We start from the raw sequence: 22876 nt of genomic DNA, 5'->3' as shown, positions 1-22876 counted from the left end.
CGTGATAAAAATCTGCTCTCCTCTCCGAGCCGGTCTGTGTGAACGGACCCCTAAAAGGAAAGTAATATGAAACAAGATTTTTGAAAATTAAATTATTTGAAATAGCTTCTAAAAACACTATCAAATACAACTTAATGATCGAATTTGGAAAGTAAATGAATATTTTTTTTTTAGTGAATTATATATTTCGTGTTACAAAAATAAGTTTATTATGTCCCTTCTAAGTGATGTGCGAGGTTCTTCGATATATTTTGTACTTGTTTCGTTTGCTTATCGGTGGTCATCGGTCAAGGAGAGTGTTTCTCCTGCGTGTAGACGTTCCCCAAGCCTTTTTTGGTCGAGACAGGACCTGCAATGAAAAAAGATGTATTATTTACATACGTAGCAATTAATCTTGCGTAACTCGATGTTTGTAATAAAAAAACTTCCTTTTGAAAAGAGCTTATGCTAATTGCGGTTTGTAGCAACCGTATTTGAATTTACGGCGCATGCGCGTGCGTTTGGAATTCTAAACGGCACACAGCTGGCGATGCTATTCGCGGTTGACTAAATGTAACGAACTTAAGGAAATTAAAATTGCTTGCGTTGTTCATACTTCTTACACGTGTTATGATGTCATATATCTTAATAAATAAACATATTTACTAATTATTTATGATAAATGATAATCTATACTATAATAATAAAGAAGTAACCAATAAATCTCCAATTTCCGATTTTTCGCAAAACCTACTGATCTGTTTGATATGGACATTTCATATTATTTCAGTTTATGTTATTAGATTGGAAATAGGCTATATGAGATGTTAATATTATCTTTTGAGAGAGAAATTATCGGTTCGGGAGTTTTTGAAAGCTGCCAAAACTTTAAACGAGAGATTTTTAAGCTTCCAAAATGTCTAAAACACAGTGTCTGTTACCTATTTGCTAAAGATAACTCATATTTTATCTACTGTAACCCTTCATAAAACCGAGTTGTCTCATCTCTTTTATAAGTGACATTGGGATAATATTTTGCGCTCAACTAGTAGTAGCAGTTGTAGTTGCACGTCAGAAAAAGAAAAAAAAAATAACTCACACTAAACTTTTTATGTTTTAAAAAAGTGGGAAGAAATAACGACAACTAATAGTTTAATTTTAATTGTCACAAAGTATTGATAATTATTAAAATAATTAACACATTAAGCTGAAGCGTTTTATGTAGGTAAATATTGAATTTTAAGTATTATGTAGGTAAATTTATATAATAGAAGTACCTACTAAATTTATATAATAGTAAATATATATAGTAGAAGTACCTACGAACTCATAACTTAAATGGTTTATCAAAAGAGACGTCTTTTCAAAAGTTTTAATTTTTTTAAGTCACTGTTAATAGAAGCTGATGTTAAATTATATTAAAAAGTTTACTTAAATTTATTTTTTAAATGTTCTATTTGCGAACTACTAATTAAATTAAACGCCGAGGCAATGTTTATAAACAGACGCGATATTGGCAAGTGTGAGGGAACGTGCGCGAGCCGCCTATTTCAGACGCAGTTTCCAGGAAGTTTCTTATCTAAACTTCAGTCTCTGTTTTAATATGATTTAACCTTCAAACGCTCGCCAATTCTATGATCCGTCTGGAGAGCAGCGAACAATTTAAATCTTATTTACAACGAGACGGCTTTATGGAGCCAGGGACACTGCATAAACATAATAAATCATTTGTCGTCCAGTCTGAGTGGTGCGACGAGATATTTAAAGCATGATAAGGGTCGGGTCTTGGCATCAGACGATTCTCTGTGATTGACTTTCAAGGGCCATTCATTCAATACTATTTATACGCGTGGATCGTAAATCCGACGCCGGACAGTAAATATTTGTAAGGAATTAAGATAATGTAGATTGTGTGTATTGATAACGCGTCTGGATATTATAATAAATAACATATGGTATATATTTTTTATGTATTTGCTATCGAGATCGGAAACATGTATTATTATTAAAAAAAAATTATAAACAATTGTCTTTGTTAAATTGGACATAACTCGACATAGTTAAATAAAAACAAATATAACTCAACGCTCTACACGTGGAGGCCGCGCACGATAATAACGAGTATCTTTTGCTAGTCGTGCTTTAGCACCTACCCACTGATCTGTGCGATACAATAGAACGTGCATGGAGAATTAATCAGTCATTATTTTTATGCACTGAATAGAATCGTAATAGCAGATGCATCGACGCAGTGGACCTCCGCGAATTAGTCTACGAGTATATACGTATCTGATCATAATGCGACTGTAAATAGTTTTGTGTCAGTTAACATTTCAAAACTATTTATTATTTCGATCAAAATTTAGTAAGTAAGATTCATTGATAACCTATTAACTTTTCTTGCTTTTTGTGTTAACTTTTTTACTATTATTATCACGTCTGAAACACTAATATTTTTAAACAATAATTTTATATTTGTCTAATATCCATTGCTTCTGTCGATTTAAATTTAAATTAAAACAAATGAAAAAAGAACTCTTACAATTATTGAAACGTTAATAAACTGTTGCCAGGTACTTATTTATGTAAATGATTCCATATTATTACATGGAAATTTTGGATACGATCGGTGAGTATTGATTAACAATTACCGACGATTCGCCAACGAGCGTTTCGCATGTTAAGAAGATGTCCATATCGCACTCATGAACCCACTTCCGCAGCCCGGAAAGGAAAGGAAATTCGCAAGCGAGTTTGCAATTCTGTACACGGCTACCATATTGGCCGAGTTCGTTCATGGTTCACTCAATTATTGTTTTGTTGTATATTATGTTAATGTTTTTTTTTGTTGTGTATATAATATGGTTACTAAAAATAAACACAAGAAACAAAGAAAATTGTATGTTTAAAAAAATATATGAAAAAAATTGACGTCATCAAATTGATAAATACACAAAACCTTTTCATTTTATACACATAAATATGAATGTTTGTTTTCGCGTACAATTTGTCTTAGCTTCATTAAGTAATATATAATGTATCTACGCAGCTATGTAGTCAGATGAGAATAGAACAAATCAAATGTTTTATAACGTTTAAGAGTATTACCGCGCGTAATGGCCGCTGCCGCAATCGTAAAGTGAGAAATAACTATATGTACTTATATATTTTGTATGTACGTCAATGCTTCTGGCATTTATGATAGATCGTCAATAAACAGTTTAGATTGGATGGAGTCTATTATTGACTGCACAAACATCTCGAAGGGAAGCTTTGGGCCATTTCCTGGCAAGAGAAATGGGGCCGTTCGTGACGCACGTTTTACCTAGTACATCCGTTCATATTTATAAAAACGAACATTTTTTACGTTTACGAATAATTAAAGCTTTCCGGAACTCGTAGTAAACTTTCTATTTTCGTTCAAAGTTTATCTGCTGCTTGGGATCTTTGAATATTATCGTTTGATACATATTGAATGTTTTAATTAATTTTAATGTTGCAAATACTTTTAATCTGTAAAGAGTGCTGTGCTTGTCACCTTGTTATGAGGTTTCGTGCCGGTTGTTATAGATTTGATACTGTAAAATGATTCAAATTTATTATTATAGGCCTACTTGAATAAATAATATATTTTATTTAATTTACCACACTTTTTTATAATAAAATTTATTAATATTGTTGTTTTTTTTAAAGCTTTTACTATTGAATCAGAATACGTCAACAACAAGAATAATGGTTTAATAGTAATTTCGTTACCATAATGGTTCGAGCTGTGTTTCTTTACATGATCACGATTTAACGTGACTGGACTACGTTTTACTATCGTTCTACGAAAGTAACTTGTTTCCATTACACACACAAATATAAAAAGAAGTATATGAACAGGGTGCCCAATTATTTAAACAGTTCCTTGAGAATAATCAAGTATTAAGCCGGATTTTATATATGCTATTAGTTATTGCTAGATTGCCTGAATTCGTGACATAAAAATAATGTGGATTTTAATTTACATGAGCCATTTAGTGTATGAAAAAAATATAAACGGTTGTATTGGATAGCAAGTCAATGGTTATATTTATATATTTATAAAATTACAAATATAATATTATTAAATCATAATGTAATTGTGTAAATTTAAACAGTCCGTTAAACCCCATCCGTTGTTCCGAATAAAGAATAAATAAGTTTTCACAAACAGAAAGAGCGATAATCGAGGAAAGTTCTTTTTAAATAACTTCTAAATATTTTGTATATTAGCCTGAACTGGTTGTAAAACAATTTCAAATAACGTGCAAAAAAATAATCGTTCGCTATATGGATAAAATTTTGACATTAGCAGTTAATATTACCCAAACCAATAAACGCGGACACAATTTGACCTCTGTTTCACAATGAAATTACGATTCAAACTTTTTATATATACATATAATGAAGCAGTTAGAAACCGTGTGCTTGTACATTAAATAAATTTATCAAATAATGAAAGGGAGCAACAGAACACGATAATGATTTTTTTAAATCTATCGTATTGATACGGACTTTCACGCGAAAGAAGTCATGTACACTAACACTACTAGGTAAAAACTTCAATTACACGGTACGGTAATTGAGGGTTTGCCGTAATAAATTGAATAACGGCGCTGTCGCTAATACATACGTACAATTGTTAATTAAACGGTATTATTATTTATTATTAAGATCGGGGATAGGCTAAACCATTTTCATTATAAATATATATGATATATTTAAAACAAAACGTTAGTTAAGCAAGTTAGTACTACATGACAAACATGACAAATGTTTAATTTTGATACAGTAACAGCCTGTGAATGTCCCACTGCTGGGCTAAGGCCTCCTCTCCCTTTTTGAGGAGAAGGTTTGAGGTTTTGAAGAATTTTGATACGTAGTGTATTAATACGTTGCATACTTCTCGCATATATAATATGGAATTATTTACTTGCGATCTTTTGATATATATGTATATTATGCAATTCATCGTCAAATTTACATATGTGTTACTAATTTAAAACATTTGTTTATTAAAAATAATATCGAATAGAATTTTTTTTTTTTTTTTTATATCGCCGGGAGGGCAAATGACTCTACTCCACCTGATGGTAAGTGGTAGTAGAGTCCAAACGCGACGACGGCCAGTACAGACGGGAAAAACGTTCTGCACTAGCCGCCTTCGCCTTGCCGGCCCGCAAGATGCCTCTTCACGCCTCGTTTGAAGGAACCCGGGTTGTAAGAGGAGGGGAATACGTGAGCTGGTAAGGAATTCCATTTTTTGGAAGTGCGACAAAGAAAGGAGTTGCCAAATTTCTTTGTTCGCGATGGAATTGATGTCACAGTTAGGCGGTGACATCGAGAACCAGCCCGCGTGGACTTAAGAAGGAAGGGGGAAGCAGGAATTAGAGAGAATAATTCCTCAGAGCACTCGCCGTGATACAGTCGATAGAAAGCGCTCAGTGCTGCTATCTCACGACGCAATTGTAAAGGTTCAAGGGTGTTTGTGACCTTTACGTCGCCAATAATGCGTACGGCACGTCGCTGCAACCGGTCCAAGGCCTCAAGTAGGTACTTAGCGGAGCCATCCCAAAGGTGCGAGCAATATTCCACGCAAGACCGTACCTGTGTTTTGTACAGCAGGCACAGTTGTTGTGGTGTGAAAAAGCGCCGCACCTTGTTCAGAACTCCGAGTTTCCGTGAAGCTGTTTTTATAACAGCCTCGATGTAATCCCTTGGACTAAGGTCGCAGCGAACGTCAATCCCCAGCATGGCGATTTTGCTTTGCATCACCAGCGGAGTACCACAGAGGGAGGGAAGAGGGGAAAATGTTGACTTTTTCGCCGTGAGAGCGCATACCTGTGTTTTCTTGGCATTAAACTCAACAAGATTATCAGAGCCCCATTTGGCGATGAGATCTAACGTCCTATCGAGTTCAATGACAAGATTCTCCCGCCTCTCCTCAGTTTCCGCCCGCCCAGCCACTGCGCGTCCGTGGTATCCACCATGCACTGTACTATCATCTGCATAGCAATGTATGTTCCCAAGGGAGAGCATATCATTGATATGCAAAAGAAAGAGTGTGGGAGATAGCACAGATCCCTGGGGGACCCCAGCATTCACTACATAGAATTGTGAAGCGCAACCATCTACTAAAACACGAAGGCTACGCTTGTGTAGGAAGCTGGCAATCCAGGTGCATAGCTGAGCAGGCAGACCATATGCCGGTAGCTTGGAGAGAAGACTTCTGTGCCAGACCCTGTCGAAAGCCTTGGAGATATCAAGGCTGACAGCCAACGATTCTCCATGCTTGTCGATAGCTTCACCCCAGAGGTGTGTTACGTACGCTAGAAGATCACCTGTGGACCGTTTTGGTCGAAAACCGTACTGACGATCATTAATTAGACAGTGATCTTCTAGGTAATGGATCAGTTGGTTGTTTAAAATCCGTTCCATCACCTTACAAAGTACTGAGGTGATAGCTATTGGCCGATAATTTGCCGGGTCAGACCGATCCCCTTTTTTGGGAACCGCTTGCACATTAGCTCTTCTCCAAGCCTCCGGCACACTTCCCGAAGAGAGAGAAAGTTGGAACAGGCGCGTTAACACAGGAGACAGCTCCGCTGCGCACTTCTTCAGCACTATGGCTGGTATTCCATCGGGACCGCTAGCTTTCCGTACATCAAGTGATTGCAGCTCCGCACGCACATCACGTTGCCTGATTTTAATGTCAGGCATCGTATGGCCACATGCAGGTATTGTAGGTGGCAGTGCACTACAATCATCGATGACGGAATTGTCGGCAAAGAGTTTAGCCAGGAGATCAGCTTGCTCTTGCGGACTGTGAGCTAGCGATCCGTCCGGATTTCTGAGCGGTGGCAGCGAAGGTTGGCAGAAATTGTTTTGCACAGACTTGGTCAGACGCCAGAAGCTACGGGAGCCCCTAGGATGCGAAACAAGGTCATGACCAATCTGTACAATGCGCTGTGCATCCGCTCTCGTGTATGCCTTTCTACAGGACTTGGAATTTTTATTATAGTTTGCTTTCAGTGAGTCAATGTTAGATGCCCCGCTAATGCAGCCGTTGATCCACTTGCGATATGCCGCCTGCTTAGCTGATACAGCATCGGCACATTCACGAGTGAACCAACGGTTACGCGTACTCCTACTGACGAGATCTGAGCTAGGAATGTAGTATTCCATTCCCAGCATGATCTCGCCAGCAACAGCAGCGGCACTAGCTGTCGGGTCATTCCCACTGAAGCAACGTTCCTTCCAAGGGACCGACGCATAGTAATCGCGCATACCGTCCCAATCCGCCGACTTATAGTGCCAAACGCGACGTTTGCATACCGCTAGTGGCGGCAGCTTGGCCTGTGGCACTCTGGTAGAAATAAGGCTGTGATCCGAAGAGCCAAGAGGAGCCTGAACCACAACCTGATATTCCACCGGGTGAGAAGTCAGCAGAAGGTCCAGTAGAGAAGGTGCTTGCCCATCAATGTCTGGGATCCTGGTGGGCTGATCAACCAGTTGGGTCAAGTCATGTGTGAGAGCAAAAGCATGAGCAGTCCTTCCAGCATGGTCAGTTTTGAGGGATTTCAACCAGGATTCGTGGTGAGCATTAAAGTCCCCCAAAAACACCAATTCCGCGTTAGGAAATTGCTCTTGCGCAGCATCTGCCACCCGACTAAGATGGTCAAATAGTCGGCTTGTCTCCAAGTCACCATTGTGGGATCTGTAGAGGCACACGTAGACTCGGCTCTGACGAACCAGGTCCACACGTACCACCAACATGGAGAAGGAGGGGTCCTCCAAGCAGCGCAGTCGGTGACAGCAAACATCCGTCCTGACGAACAAGCATACTCCGGCTTTCGCTTTGAAGGATTCTTCAAGCGTGTAGCCGGGATAATTAAGGTAGCTGGTATCGGCAGGACGGAGTATTTGTGTCTCCGTGAGAAACAACATTGCTGGCCGTGCTGTCTCGAGATGGTGGTGGACAGCGTTGAGGTTAGTGTGGAGTCCTCGGATGTTAGAGAACTCGACCTCAAACAGCGAGGGTATGGTGGGGGTGAGCACCGCTGTACGACCGTTATTTCTTTTTTGTTGCGCCATTTGGGAGAAATTAAATGGAAAAGAGACGTGAAGCGAGCGATGTATTGCCACGATAGGGATGGGCAAAGTGTGGAGGCGTGTTTCCCCAAGTGGTTGCCAAAAGGAAAAATACACTGACCCGCCGGACGGAAGGGCCCCCGAACCCCCCCGGAAGTGGCCGCCGGGACCCCACCTACCGGTCACCAACCGGCACGACGGTCCACCCCGAGATTATGCGTGGCCTGGTGGGGCAGCCTCACGAGCTGGTTAGGCACGCTCGGGCCCCTGTACTATGCCACGGGCGGCCAGCGGAACAGCCGTTTCTTCGGGTCTCCCTGACCGGCAGGTCAATACAGTTTCCCCCGGCATTGGTTCAACAGCCGTCTCCAACCGGACCAACACCCATCGCGGCAATACTCGCTCGGGCTCTGGCTGTACGCTGGCTGACCTCGAAACGCGGCTGCAAGCCACTTCACGAGTTTTTCACCATGCGTACGGTGGTAACAAGCCAGGCGGATGTTAGCATCCTACCACCAGGTGAGCAGATGGTCGCTCAGATATCCCTTAGTCGCCTCTTACGACACCCATGGGAAAGAGAGGGGCAGTGAAATGTATTCTTTCTCCGTCACTGCACGGATTTTGCTTTGCATCACCAGCGGAGTACCACAGAGGGAGGGAAGAGGGGAAAATGTTGACTTTTTCGCCGTGAGAGCGCATACCTGTGTTTTCTTGGCATTAAACTCAACAAGATTATCAGAGCCCCATTTGGCGATGAGATCTAACGTCCTATCGAGTTCAATGACAAGATTCTCCCGCCTCTCCTCAGTTTCCGCCCGCCCAGCCACTGCGCGTCCGTGGTATCCACCATGCACTGTACTATCATCTGCATAGCAATGTATGTTCCCAAGGGAGAGCATATCATTGATATGCAAAAGAAAGAGTGTGGGAGATAGCACAGATCCCTGGGGGACCCCAGCATTCACTACATAGAATTGTGAAGCGCAACCATCTACTAAAACACGAAGGCTACGCTTGTGTAGGAAGCTGGCAATCCAGGTGCATAGCTGAGCAGGCAGACCATATGCCGGTAGCTTGGAGAGAAGACTTCTGTGTCAGACCCTGTCGAAAGCCTTGGAGATATCGAGGCTGACAGCCAACGATTCTCCATGCTTGTCGATAGCTTCACCCCAGAGGTGTGTTACGTACGCTAGAAGATCACCTGTGGACCGTTTTGGTCGAAACCCGTACTGACGATCATTAATTAGACAGTGATCTTCTAGGTAATGGATCAGTTGGTTGTTTAAAATCCGTTCCATCACCTTACAAAGTACTGAGGTGATAGCTATTGGCCGATAATTTGCCGGGTCAGACCGATCCCCTTTTTTGGGAACCGCTTGCACATTAGCTCTTCTCCAAGCCTCCGGCACACTTCCCGAAGAGAGAGAAAGTTGGAACAGGCGCGTTAACACAGGAGACAGCACCGCTGCGCACTTCTTCAGCACTATGGCTGGTATTCCATCGGGACCGCTAGCTTTCCGTACATCAAGTGATTGCAGCTCCGCACGCACATCACGTTGCCTGATTTTAATGTCAGGCATCGTATGGCCACATGCAGGTATTGTAGGTGGCAGTGCACTACAATCATCGATGACGGAATTGTCGGCAAAGAGTTTAGCCAGGAGATCAGCTTGCTCTTGCGGACTGTGAGCTAGCGATCCGTCCGGATTTCTGAGCGGTGGCAGCGAAGGTTGGCAGAAATTATTTTGCACAGACTTGGTCAGACGCCAGAAGCTACGGGAGCCCCTAGGATGCGAAACAAGGTCATGACCAATCTGTACAATGCGCTGTGCATCCGCTCTCGTGTATGCCTTTCTACAGGACTTGGAATTTTTATTATAGTTTGCTTTCAGTGAGTCAATGTTAGATGCCCCGCTAATGCAGCCGTTGATCCACTTGCGATATGCCGCCTGCTTAGCTGATACAGCATCGGCACATTCACGAGTGAACCAACGGTTACGCGTACTCCTACTGACGAGATCTGAGCTAGGAATGTAGTATTCCATTCCCAGCATGATCTCGCCAGCAACAGCAGCGGCACTAGCTGTCGGGTCATTCCCACTGAAGCAACGTTCCTTCCAAGGGACCGACGCATAGTAATCGCGCATACCGTCCCAATCCGCCGACTTATAGTGCCAAACGCGACGTTTGCATACCGCTAGTGGCGGCAGCTTGGCCTGTGGCACTCTGGTAGAAATAAGGCTGTGATCCGAAGAGCCAAGAGGAGCCTGAACCACAACCTGATATTCCACCGGGTGAGAAGTCAGCAGAAGGTCCAGTAGAGAAGGTGCTTGCCCATCAATGTCTGGGATCCTGGTGGGCTGATCAACCAGTTGGGTCAAGTCATGTGTGAGAGCAAAAGCATGAGCAGTCCTTCCAGCATGGTCAGTTTTGAGGGATTTCAACCAGGATTCGTGGTGAGCATTAAAGTCCCCCAAAAACACCAATTCCGCGTTAGGAAATTGCTCTTGCGCAGCATCTGCCACCCGACTAAGATGGTCAAATAATCGGCTTGTCTCCAAGTCACCATTGTGGGATCTGTAGAGGCACACGTAGACTCGGCTCTGACGAACCAGGTCCACACGTACCACCAACATGGAGAAGGAGGGGTCCTCCAAGCAGCGCAGTCGGTGACAGCAAACATCCGTCCTGACGAACAAGCATACTCCGGCTTTCGCTTTGAAGGATTCTTCAAGCGTGTAGCCGGGATAATTAAGGTAGCTGGTATCGGCAGGACGGAGTATTTGTGTCTCCGTGAGAAACAACATTGCTGGCCGTGCTCTCTCGAGATGGTGGTGGACAGCGTTGAGGTTAGTGTGGAGTCCTCGGATGTTAGAGAACTCGACCTCAAACAGCGAGGGTATGGTGGGGGTGAGCACCGCTGTACGACCGTTATTTCTTTTTTGTTGCGCCATTTGGGAGAAATTAAATGGAAAAGAGACGTGAAGCGAGCGATGTATTGCCACGATAGGGATGGGCAAAGTGTGGAGGCGTGTTTCCCTAAGTGGTTGCCAAAAGGAAAAATACACTGACCCGCCGGACGGAAGGGCCCCCGAACCCCCCCGGAAGTGGCCGCCGGGACCCCACCTACCGGTCACCAACCGGCACGACGGTCCACCCCGAGATTATGCGTGGCCTGGTGGGGCAGCCTCACGAGCTGGTTAGGCACGCTCGGGCCCCTGTACTATGCCACGGGCGGCCAGCGGAACAGCCGTTTCTTCGGGTCTCCCTGACCGGCAGGTTAATACAGTTTCCCCCGGCATTGGTTCAACAGCCGTCTCCAACCGGACCAACACCCATCGCGGCAATACTCGCTCGGGCTCTGGCTGTACGCTGGCTGACCTCGAAACGCGGCTGCAAGCCACTTCACGAGTTTTTCACCATGCGTACGGTGGTAACAAGCCAGGCGGATGTTAGCATCCTACCACCAGATGAGCAGATGGTCGCTCAGATATCCCTTAGTCGCCTCTTACGACACCCATGGGAAAGAGAGGGGCAGTGAAATGTATTCTTTCTCCGTCACTGCACGGATAATAAAAATACCTATGCATTATTTTACACCAAAAGATACAAAATACAATTATTATTATTAGGAACAGCGATCTCTTCATGTTTTTAATAAATAAGTACGTACAATAATTTATTTTATTAATTTAATTAAAATAAGATTGACGAGTGAAATTTTCTATTTTCATACAATAAATGCTATTCGTAACGTCTCGGCGTTCAGCAATAATTAAAGTTATTGATGGCTCATAATTGGCACAATCAAATAACATGGAGACGTGAAGATACGCCGAAATCTATCAGCGATACTTCTCAGAGACCGCCTTATTCTTTATCCCACGACGCGAGCACCGGCTGAATATTAAGTCGAGTTCAATGCTCACGCGCATCGCGTTTTGTTTAGTCTGTTTCATATGAGATTATAAATATGCGAGTATTCAGCGCAACATAAATGTGCTTTTCATGAAAAACAGGTTATAAAAACACCTGCATGATGTTACTCGTCGCCTCCTTTGTTTATCTATTTTATACATTTTTGATTCATTATTATAATATTCGCTACTTTCATCTAATTAGAACTAACATCTTACAAAGCGGGTCGTGGTTGTATACGGGAATTAAAAGCTTCAACGCCAAATATTTGATTATTCCGATCTTCACTGACGCGCTAGTTTGGAACGTTGGTGTCAACAAACCAATAAATTCTATATTAATGTTTATTTATCATTAATTGTCAAAAATTGGTATGAGCAGGAAGTGAGAGGCTTCCCGGCGGCGAGTGAAAACCTCGGGGGCGGAAGCGGTGCAGTGTGAGGGACAAGCCTGCATTACAAATACGACTAAATGAACGCAACACGCACGTGCGTATTGCTCGAAACGCATATCTGCAGTGCTCGAGAACTTATATTTTATTAAATACATTGAATTGAATATTTGTAAATATCTATATTCAATGATAAATAATGAAGTTCTTATCTGTGATTAAGCAACAAGCAGATGTATTATCTACTTGTTTTAATCCAGATTTTCGATACATTTTAAACTAAAAATGAAACTTTAGCGTTTATATAATATTTATATCACCTATAATTGGACTAAAAACATTTTAATAATTTTAAATTATTTAAAAAACTTTTATTTCATTTAGACGTTTCAATAAACACTTCCAAGTTATCAGACGTTACGCGCGAAACGCGAAATTACAAGTTTTAAATTATTACTGTTGAATGATTCGTTCCATTACTTGGCATATTCAATCGATTCGGTTGTATTAAATTTTTTACTCTCGTCTCATATTTCATGGAAATGAAAGAAGAACTATTATTAAACTTTTACATTAACCGATCGATATAGGAAATCATTTGAAACAAATTTAATTATTATCTAAGACAGAGGATTGAAGATTAAATCGAAATGTAAATTCCCATTTCCATACCGTATTTTTGTCTGTCTGTAGTTTCGCTGTCTGTCGTCTTTATTATACGTGCACATTTCGGAGATAGCAACGTGAAACTTTAAAATTTCGCATAGATAATAAGAAAGAGATTCTTTTAATTCGATGCTCTTCGCTCGACACACTTCTGTGTGTCAAGCTTGAAATGAAATCTTACTAAGTATCTGAATAATGTTGTCGTCCTTTCGCTTAATTAATGTCTATGGTTATGTCATGGTTTAACCATGTGAAATGAACGTGAAATCACATGCAGTTCCATTTCAAACCGGTCATTTATCAATTGTCACAATTTTTTACTACAACTATTTTCCTTGATAAATTTTGGTCTCGAAAATCTACTCATAACATGTGGCAAACAGCAAAGGATTTTATTAATTAAAAAACAAAACAAAGGTTATATTCGCTTTAAAATTTTGATTATTAATTGAAATCAATAGAATGTCTTATAGACGATATTTTTTATTTTTGGCGAGGTAAGAAGTGTTACGCTACAAAGTAATGCACAGACGAACGGCTCCGCGTGCAAAAGCTAATGTGAAATAAAACCGTGCGAAACAAACTAGCATGGCAAATCATTACAATTTTGCAACTATGTAGGTAGAGTCAGCAACTACGTTTTATAATATTTAAATTATCTATAATTATATGTATGTACAAAGTCATATTAAATATATTACAAAATAATATTTGGGAATACTAAGAAAATGAAATGAAAATATTTTTGGTGTGTTCAATTTTTGCATCGTATCTTTAATAGCATAGTACGTTGAATAACAAAAATACGTTAGATCAATAATTGTAGGGTTATTATATTATTTTTAAATTAGAACATAAAATGGTTCACAAGAATCGAAATCAATGTGACCCCAGCAAATCAAAGTAACGCTGGCGAGTGCACCCACGCGACTTTATTTTAGAACATTTAACTGGATCCAATAACTGGCATGACGCCAGAGAGCGTCGCACGGCTCGGCCCGAGACGCCTGCGCCGGCCCGCTGTCCGCTAACGAGTTACGACTACGACGCCGTAAACATTCCCTTTAGGGATTCCTTTTTTTTAAATCTTCTCTTGGTTCTGTTGTTAACGCGTCGGTAACGAGCGTCATATGTTTGTGGCGTAGCGGTGTATTTTTAGCTTTACAGAAAACTAGACTGTCTACCTACCGATATTAATGCCTATTGGTTTAAAAAAAGAATTATCGAAGGCGAAGCGGCATGGTCATTGGTTCTAAGATAACGATGAGAATTTTGAGATATGTGTAATGATTGCGTGAACGTTCCTGAGATGAAACACAACCTTTTTAATTTTTAAAGTAAATTATAACTTTCATATTTCTAATTCTATTTTAATAACTTACCAAGCAAAGCATCTTTGCCGACATGTATATTGCAGTAAATGTGATGATCACTGGGAATCGGATCCGCTGGAGCATCTCCAGCCTCCATCAGTCTCAGCTTAGCTGATAAATCTTGTACATCTGAAAGAAAAAAATGAACATTAGATTAGAAAAGACTTGTAACATCAATGTATATCTAGTATTTTTTATTTTATTTATAAATCAATCAACGACATATTCTTCAAACGGCTAGTAAGCAAGCTGTCTGTTTTGTTTTCGCTACCATCGATCACAATTTAATGTAAAAAACAGTCGAAGTCAATTATAAAATAAAAAACACTACATTTTTGTCTCGTAAAAAAAACAGAACGGATGTAGACCGTGATTGAATTTATTTTTAGTTTTTGCCTGTTTTTATGAAACCTGTGTTAAAATTTGATATGGCTAGGTACTTATTGATCGATAGTTCGAAACTCATTCTAGATTATTCATTATTTTACTAAATGTCGCCGGGCCACAATAGCTCAGTGGTTAATCGCGTGAATCTTATCCGATGATCGCCGATTCACTGAATTTTCATGAACTTAATTTGTGTTTATAATTCATATCGTGGCGGTGAAGGAAAACATCGTGAGGAAACTTGCATTTAACTAATTTCACTGAAATTCTGTCAACCCAACTGTGTATCTACCGCCCAGCATTAGAGCTGTGTGGTAGAATAAGCTTCAAGCTTTGTCCTCAAAGGGAGAAGAGGCCTTAGGCAGTGGAACATTCACAAGCTGATACTTCTTATATACTATATTAAAAAATATTCGTATCACGTGTGATGGACTTGAATAAAACGATTCAAGCCTAATAAAACTGCAATAAAATATTTCTTCTTGGGCGACGAGTGAAAGTTTTGTACCTAATATATTGGTAAGTTCCGTCGATACATTTATATGTATTGATAGTAATTATTTACAAATAGTGAATGTAAGCATATAAAATGTTAGGAGGGAGAGCAGGTGTTTAAGGTATAAAACGTAGCTCATGTCTTTCGTTGGGGTCCAAGCTAGCATCATATCAAATTTCATCAAAATCGATTCAGAGACAGAGTAACTTTCGCATTTATAATATTAGTGTATATTATAAAGAATCATTTCAAGTTGTATAAAATTCTCACACTTATGAGTTATATTTAATTATAAATTATTATTAATGTCTTAGGTACTGCTTGATTTGCAGTTCTTAAAAATAATAAAATGGAATCGCTGTAAACTGTAGTGCAATTCTGTTAGAACTCAGTTCATTGCTCACCCGTGTAATGTTGGCAACCGACTAACTTATGTACTATTTTGTTGCGTATATTCTTGACATGTTATAATTACTATAGTCGTATATATGTCGCATATAACTTTCTGACATTTCACTTACGTTTTTTGCGGTGTTTCGAGTTTGCTCTTAAAACTAGCCCTATTGGTATTGTAGAAAATTATTTAATGTTGACATTATCTTGAAGCTGTGGCTAAATGAAAATAATAAGCAAAATAAAATACATTTAGTAATATGATTTGTTATTTCATATCAAGGTAGGTATATCGTTTAAAAATATATATTTGAACACCATTTTTTATATATTAATACATAAGCACATTTAAAAAACATTGAAATCGCTATCAATGAAAATAAAAGAGTTACAGTATATGAGCTAACTGTTTCCTGTGCGTAAAAAAAAAACGGAACGGTAGATCATAGTGAAGCCAAATACGAATCGCTTTAGCTACCGGCTGTGTTCTGATTTCGGTATAAGCGAATGCAAACAAAAAACACCGTTAGCTATTGTTTTGGTGGCGGTCGGCAACACGGGTCAGAATTAGTAGCGCACATGTTTAAACAAACCCGCATTGTTTACGCGGGCTCACCGCCTGCGCTGTTCACCTTCAAGCCAAATGCACATTTACGATGTTTTAGATGAAGCACACTCAAACGCTGTGTGGGCTAGCCTATACAACTTAATAGAAAGACTCACGGCGTCACTGGTGGGCGGAATGAACCATAATTCACTAATCCGCCCGAAGCGTTTGTTTGTTTCCCATTATTTGTTATAAAAGCTTTGGATCATAAAATACAAGTGTAAACACATAAACACCTTCGTTCGATCGATAAACATATCTCAATAAAATTAGGTCCATGAAATAATCATATTTATATTTTAATCATAATTCAACTGTTTATTTCTATTACAATTTATTTCAAGTATCCTAATTAATATTATAACCCGGAAGTGAGTTTGTTCATACATCTTCAGAGGAATCTAATGCTTTTAGAAGCCAAAAGTGGCAAAACAAGTGGTATTTGAATTATTATTATTTTTATAGACTGTGCCTGCCTTAAGGCTATTTCTCAATCACAATCTAAACGAGATCAAAATCATTCTACAATTCGTACAGATCGAAGTTATAATTTTTACCTACTTGTCAATAAGCTTTAGTCATTTTGTGATTTGTGACATTAAATTTGATAAAAAATTATTGTATATAAAAACATTTTTTATATTTTAATTATTAAAATTTATCTTTAATTATTCTGTACGTACCTACAAGGTATGCTGCCTTTAAAAATAAATAAAAAAAACAAGAGACATCTCAACATATTTATTCGCGCCATGTCATGTACCACCCACTTTTCATATATTCTATCGCTAAGAAGCAATAGGTACTTAACGAATATTGTTGTATTGCAGTTTGACGGGTGAGTGAACCAGTGTTCCTACAGACTACATCTTGTTCCCAAAATTGGTGGCAAATTGGCGATGTAAGGGATGGATGATGGTATTCTTACCATACCAATGTCGAAGGGCGATGGTGACCGCTTACCATCATGTGGCACATGTGCCTGTCGGCCTACCTACATTTACAAAAAAATATATTCAATTTATTTAAAATATTATATAATAGTCGTCAAGAGAAAAGACTGACGTTTTTTAACGGTAAATATATCAGTGATGTCGCTTTCTAGATTTAAAGGAGTAACGGTATTATGCCGTACACTATTGCGATTAAAATGCATTAGAAACAACATTGACATGATGAAACTATATAAAAGGTGTTTTAAAAAGACGACAGAAGATCGCCGAAGGAAAGTTTATATTCTGGTAATAAGAGCACTACCAAGTATCACGTCGCTTCGCGTTCGAAGAGCGCAATAAACGCGAAAAAATGGCACAAATGTATGCCTGTCATTTCACTTCGGTTAATTAGCACTATCTTCAGAAATATCATTTATATAAATAAAGAATAGTATACTGTATAAAGTACCTAATATATCCGCGCTTTGTGCGCTCCTGCGGCTTGTTAATATTAGACCATGAATACTCTTTATGTGTATTTTAATATATAATTGACACTCAATTCCGTAAGTATCACGCAGATCTAGTTAAAAAAAACCTCCGTTAAATTTATTATTATCAAATACACAAATTCAATCGTTTTAATGTTATTGAACAATGAAATACATGTACTTAAGAAGTATGATACTTGTATCCGACCAAATAGATGTTAAGCTAAGGTCGAAGATGTTAATCGTTTAATCTCTTGATATTCATTGAACGTCGTCTATTTCGTTAGACTCGCCCACATAGATAAAACTATAGGGCATGCCTTGTCCAATGTCCATAGTTAAACATGAAGGCCGCTCGTCCATCAGCGTCCTGAATAAATAAACTGTTATTGACGCTAATATTTGAAATTTGTTTATGTAACGTAATTTTATCCGCTTATTTTAGATTGTTGGTTTGTATAACTATGTGTTGTAGTATAATATCGTTCCGACATTGTAGAACAATTTATTATTTATTTCGTATTATATTTCGGTATTTTAATAGAATCGATCAGGAGAATCGTTAAACAATAATAAACGTTAAATGTTATTGTGAGTAGCTTGTATATTATGTAGTATTTATAAATTATGGATTATTATCTAGCTTAATTTTATTTAGGATGTTATGAATTCCTACATGAATGTATCCGATCTTAGAAAGACCTAGTTTCAGAAATATTATAGTGATTAATCGCATTATTTAGTTTAAGAAAATTTAATCAATACAGTCGAATACGGCCAAACATTTCTCTAGGATACAAAAAGGAAGAAGTTTTAAGGGTGACATGTACAAAGGAATAACAGAGAGAGAATACAAGAGAATATAACTAGACGCGAGAGATAGAGATAAATCGATGAAGAACGAGGAAATCATATTGTCGATTTTAAATAAATGGTATTATAAAAGCGAGCCAATGATGAATTAAATCAGGCAAAAAGATCAAATAACAATTTCCGTAAAGATTTCCGTAAGATCCGTAAAGAGCCGAGACGGCCCAGTGGTAAGAACGCGTGAATCTTAACTTAAAATGATCGTGGATTCAAACCCGGGCAAGCACCACTGAATTTTCATGTGCTTAATTTGTGATTATAATTCATCTCGTGCTTTACGGTGAAGGAAAACGTTGTGAGTAATTTCACTGAAATGTGTATTCCACCAATCCGCATTGGAGAAGCGTGGGGGAATAAGCTCCAAACCTTCACCTCAAAAAGAGGAGAGGAGGCCTTTAGTCCAGTAGTGGAACATTCACAGGCTGTTACGGTAAAGATTTTATCAAAATTTTGACTTCTGAAAAAAAATCTGCTTACAAATGGACTTAAAAAATTAAAAGATAATAATGAGTACGATTAGAATGTTATTCCTACCATGTACCTATCGAGTGAGGAAATAAATTATCAGGCCACAGCGCCAGGGCAAAGTTAAGATGTTTAGTTATAATATCTTACAGCGAAGACAAGTCTGTCAAAAATATACTCGTCTAGTCGGCATTCTACAAGTTATTTTTGTCACAGAATATTTCTTAACTCCTTTGTCCATACAAAATACGCGCGTATATTATATGTACAAAGGAGTATTATAATAAATAATTCATTAGTTTAAATCAATAAGTAATAAATTTTTATAATAAATTAATTCACCTGTCTTAAGGGTTTGTTTCAGCATTCGCCATTGCTTCGCGTGATAGAGCGACAGAGTTACAACAACCACAAAAAACACTATACACCCACTGACGGCAAGAGTTAGGGTCGATGTCTGGATATCCCACTCTAGGTCATCACTCACTTCACCGCTGTAGTCTGTGTCCTCATAATATTCATAGTCACTGGACGTTTCACTCGCGTCATTGTCTTTCTCCGTGTTGAAGGGCCAGATGCGGACCTCGTAAAGGGGTTGGCAAATGGTGTCCCGGTGCAGTTCGCATGGATACTTCACGGCGAGGCGGCGCGGGTCGCAGCGAGTGCAGGGGATGCAGGCACCGCGCTGCCGGTGCCACCAAGTGCGCCCCCGCTCGCACGCGCCGCCGCTCGATACGGTCCCGAGCGCGAGGGTAGCGATCACCAAACACAACTTCGCTATCTCTCCTCGCATTACCTGCACAGATAAATAAATGGTTTTATAAAAATAAATTGTCAGTTATATTGCCTCGTCCATCCATAACATCAAATCAAATAAAATAAAAATCGGACATCAAACTATAAATTGATAATAATAGGAACGTTGGATTTATAATTAAATACAACTATATTTTTAATGCACATTATTTAATAGAACTAATATACACAATTAAATGTATTCCTTTTTGGTATTTGTATGTAGAATTACCAAGAAAAAATAGCATTTGAAAAAAAAAATCCTTTATAAATAAATTAGTAAATTATATCGTATACCAGTTACAAGTGTGTGCAAAATTTATTGAAGACTTCAAATTCAAATGCAAGATTGTATCCTTGTTATTTGTTACGAGGGTTACAATTGTTAGCTTGATAAAATAATCATGTTTTAATTTCAAATAAGTGTTGAGCATTTTGTAAAGAATAGCCGTGTCCATTAAAATAAGTCTGCACTATGAAAATAATGTAATATATATTTTTTTTTTTTACAATTAAGAGGCCAGCGTTTGACCAGCGTTTGACAGCGGTTGACTTGCCTGATGTTAAGCATCAAAACGGTCTAGGATGTAGCACGCTTGTCTATAAGAAACCTGAGTAATAAATTATAATTTATATTATTGTTATATTTACTACAAAACATGTAATTTTTGCTTGTTTATTTTTATATTGTATGTTTAAATATTTCGTATTTTTATTATTTAGTAGCTCTAATTTGACTACCGGTTCCGATGAATATTATATTATTATTAGTCAGTTGAGTACTAATACAGTTGATATAATTTCTCATTTTTGTGTTTTAAAAGTAAGAACGGCAATCATCATTGAGCTGCGAAACAAGTTGGTTGTTAACACTGTTGATATCATATTGAGTTGTATTAAAATAATAAAATCGTTAAGACGGAGAAGAGAGTTTGACTTTTAATACCCGCGAAATGAAAATATTTAACACAAGTGAAGTAACAGTTCGCAAAATTAATTGTTTAGCTTTTAAAAGAACCTTTGAGGTTTGCGTTTTTAGTTCATTCAACTTGGAATCAAGAACGTTTCAGTTGAATATTTGATGACAAATTATAAAAAAAAAAAATCGTATTATAATGAAACACTTTCATGTAATCTCTACAAGTAAGTTGCAACTAACAACTTTCTAAAACCCTTGTAACCTTAATTTTAAACGTAACGTCCGACGCATATAAATGGACCTAAATCTTTACGTATTATCGATAGGCTTCTATCTACATAAATATTGGTCAAGTATTATACTTTGCCGAAGTAAGTCATATTACTTATAATGGTTTATTAAAAAAAAAATAATAAATACATTCATATGAATATAAAAATCCTTTTGCTTACATAATTTATATTTTAGACACTAAAATATAAATATCATATAGAGCATGTTTCGAAAAATCCAATAATATACTAGTAATTGCACGTATAACTTAAATAAATGTATAAAACTATTATTAACTTTTATCACGCATGTCTCACATAAACGATATAAATATATTATATATTTAAAAATATATAACAATTTTACCTTAGTACTTAGATTCATGTAGCTCTCCTATATTTCCATAAAGGTCATCCCTCATCTCCTCATATAATACAACACTTTCACTGGCACATCACATCTTTCTTCGTAAACGTATAATTTACAAAATAAATTATAACGTTAATCAACATATGAACAGTCGCTTATTGTATTTTATACGCACACATTTTATAAAGTTTTGTTTATATCGATGTTTACAGTGTATCTTTTAACGCGCGATATAAATACATGCAACGTTACCGATGCGCTACGCCTACTGGCTTGTAAATGTAACTAAGCTGACAGAACCCGTCCGAGCCCGCGACCCGCGTTAGTGCCGGTGCCCGGTGTCGCGACGCTCGACCTGAGATTCTCTCGAGCCTCGACTCAACTTTCGTCTAGCCAGTAACCATGAGTTATTATGACTTATGACGGTCTTCCCACGTATTTGTCTAGTTTCTAATAGAACTAAATACTGCCACCGTACTCTAATATGTAGTTACACTAGATATATTCATATATACATCTTATAATTATGTGTAAATATATTTTAAAGTCGTATTGTATAAATTTATATTTTATTATTTTATTAATAAGAAATTATGAAAATATGTAACTTAATATTTGTTCCGGTTATATGTAACGTCATCTCACATAACTTAAGATCATTTAGGTAGGTTTCAGATTTTTACAGAAATATGTATGATGCACTAAACTTTATACTAAGGTACGTAATACGTATAATATTAATACATATATTGTCTACATGATAATTTTATGAATGCTTAGGATTTTTACATTTTTTTTTACTAAATAATCATTATTTAAATATGCTAACTTAAAATAGACAATTCTAATTAAAAAACAAGCTATTGCTACAGACCGTAGACAGAGAAACTAATAGATAGAAACCGCGGTTGAGACAGAGATAGTTTGTCAATGTGTGCGTATAATGTTGCCATAGTAACTGCATTCCCTGTTTTGGGGGATAAATATTTTTCAGGATTTAATTAAAACAAAACGAGGTTTTTAAATTTTACTTTTTAATATTTTTAATCAAAATATTTTTTTGTTTTCCAACTACACCCGAAAAACATTGAATTGTTTGTTTTTGTTTCCGTTATCAATAGTACTTCAGCATCTTTTATTCTACAGCAAAACCGCAGTACTTGGTATTGTTGTGTTCCGGTTTGAAGGGTGAGTGAACCTGTGTGAACAGGCACAAGGGATATAACATCTTGGTTCCCAAGGTTGGTGGCGCGTTGGTAATGTAAGCGATGACTATCATTTCTTACAATGCTAATGTCTATGGGCATTGGTGAGCACTTACCATCATGTGGCTCATATGCTCGTCCGCCTTCCTATTCTATAAAAAAAAACTTTATATGGTACTGGATTAGCATTCTCCTCAGATGTTGAAATCTAAATTACACAGACAGATAG

The 22876-nt window shown here is 38.1% G+C and overlaps 1 protein-coding gene across 1 annotated transcript; it reads right to left on the bottom strand.

Annotated features, from left to right (window-relative positions):
* Positions 1-134: 134 nt before the first annotated feature.
* LOC126781743 (tumor necrosis factor receptor superfamily member wengen) lies at positions 135-21848 on the bottom strand. The gene is made up of 4 exons (XM_050506773.1): positions 21440-21848; positions 19429-19882; positions 14452-14571; positions 135-349 (listed from the first exon to the last, which is right to left on the bottom strand). Exons 1-4 carry the CDS (start codon positions 21455-21457, stop codon positions 288-290), a joined length of 654 nt encoding a protein of 217 aa, XP_050362730.1. The 5' UTR covers positions 21458-21848; the 3' UTR covers positions 135-287.
* Between the last annotated feature and the right edge of the window lie 1028 nt (positions 21849-22876).

Source organism: Nymphalis io, chromosome 4, assembly GCF_905147045.1.
Source record: "Nymphalis io chromosome 4, ilAglIoxx1.1, whole genome shotgun sequence".
NCBI lineage: Eukaryota > Metazoa > Arthropoda > Insecta > Lepidoptera > Nymphalidae > Nymphalis > Nymphalis io.
This window is presented reverse-complemented; position numbering and strand designations above follow the sequence as displayed.

Bases quoted from the DNA above. Each gene is read 5' to 3' on its own strand.
- LOC126781743 (XM_050506773.1), bottom strand. The intron at 14,572-19,428 runs GTGAATTAATTT...TTTTTCTTTCAG, and splicing joins GAAACAAACCCTTAAGACAG to ATGTACAAGATTTATCAGCT. The intron at 350-14,451 runs GTAAGTTATTAA...TTTTCATTGCAG, and splicing joins CGGCAAAGATGCTTTGCTTG to GTCCTGTCTCGACCAAAAAA.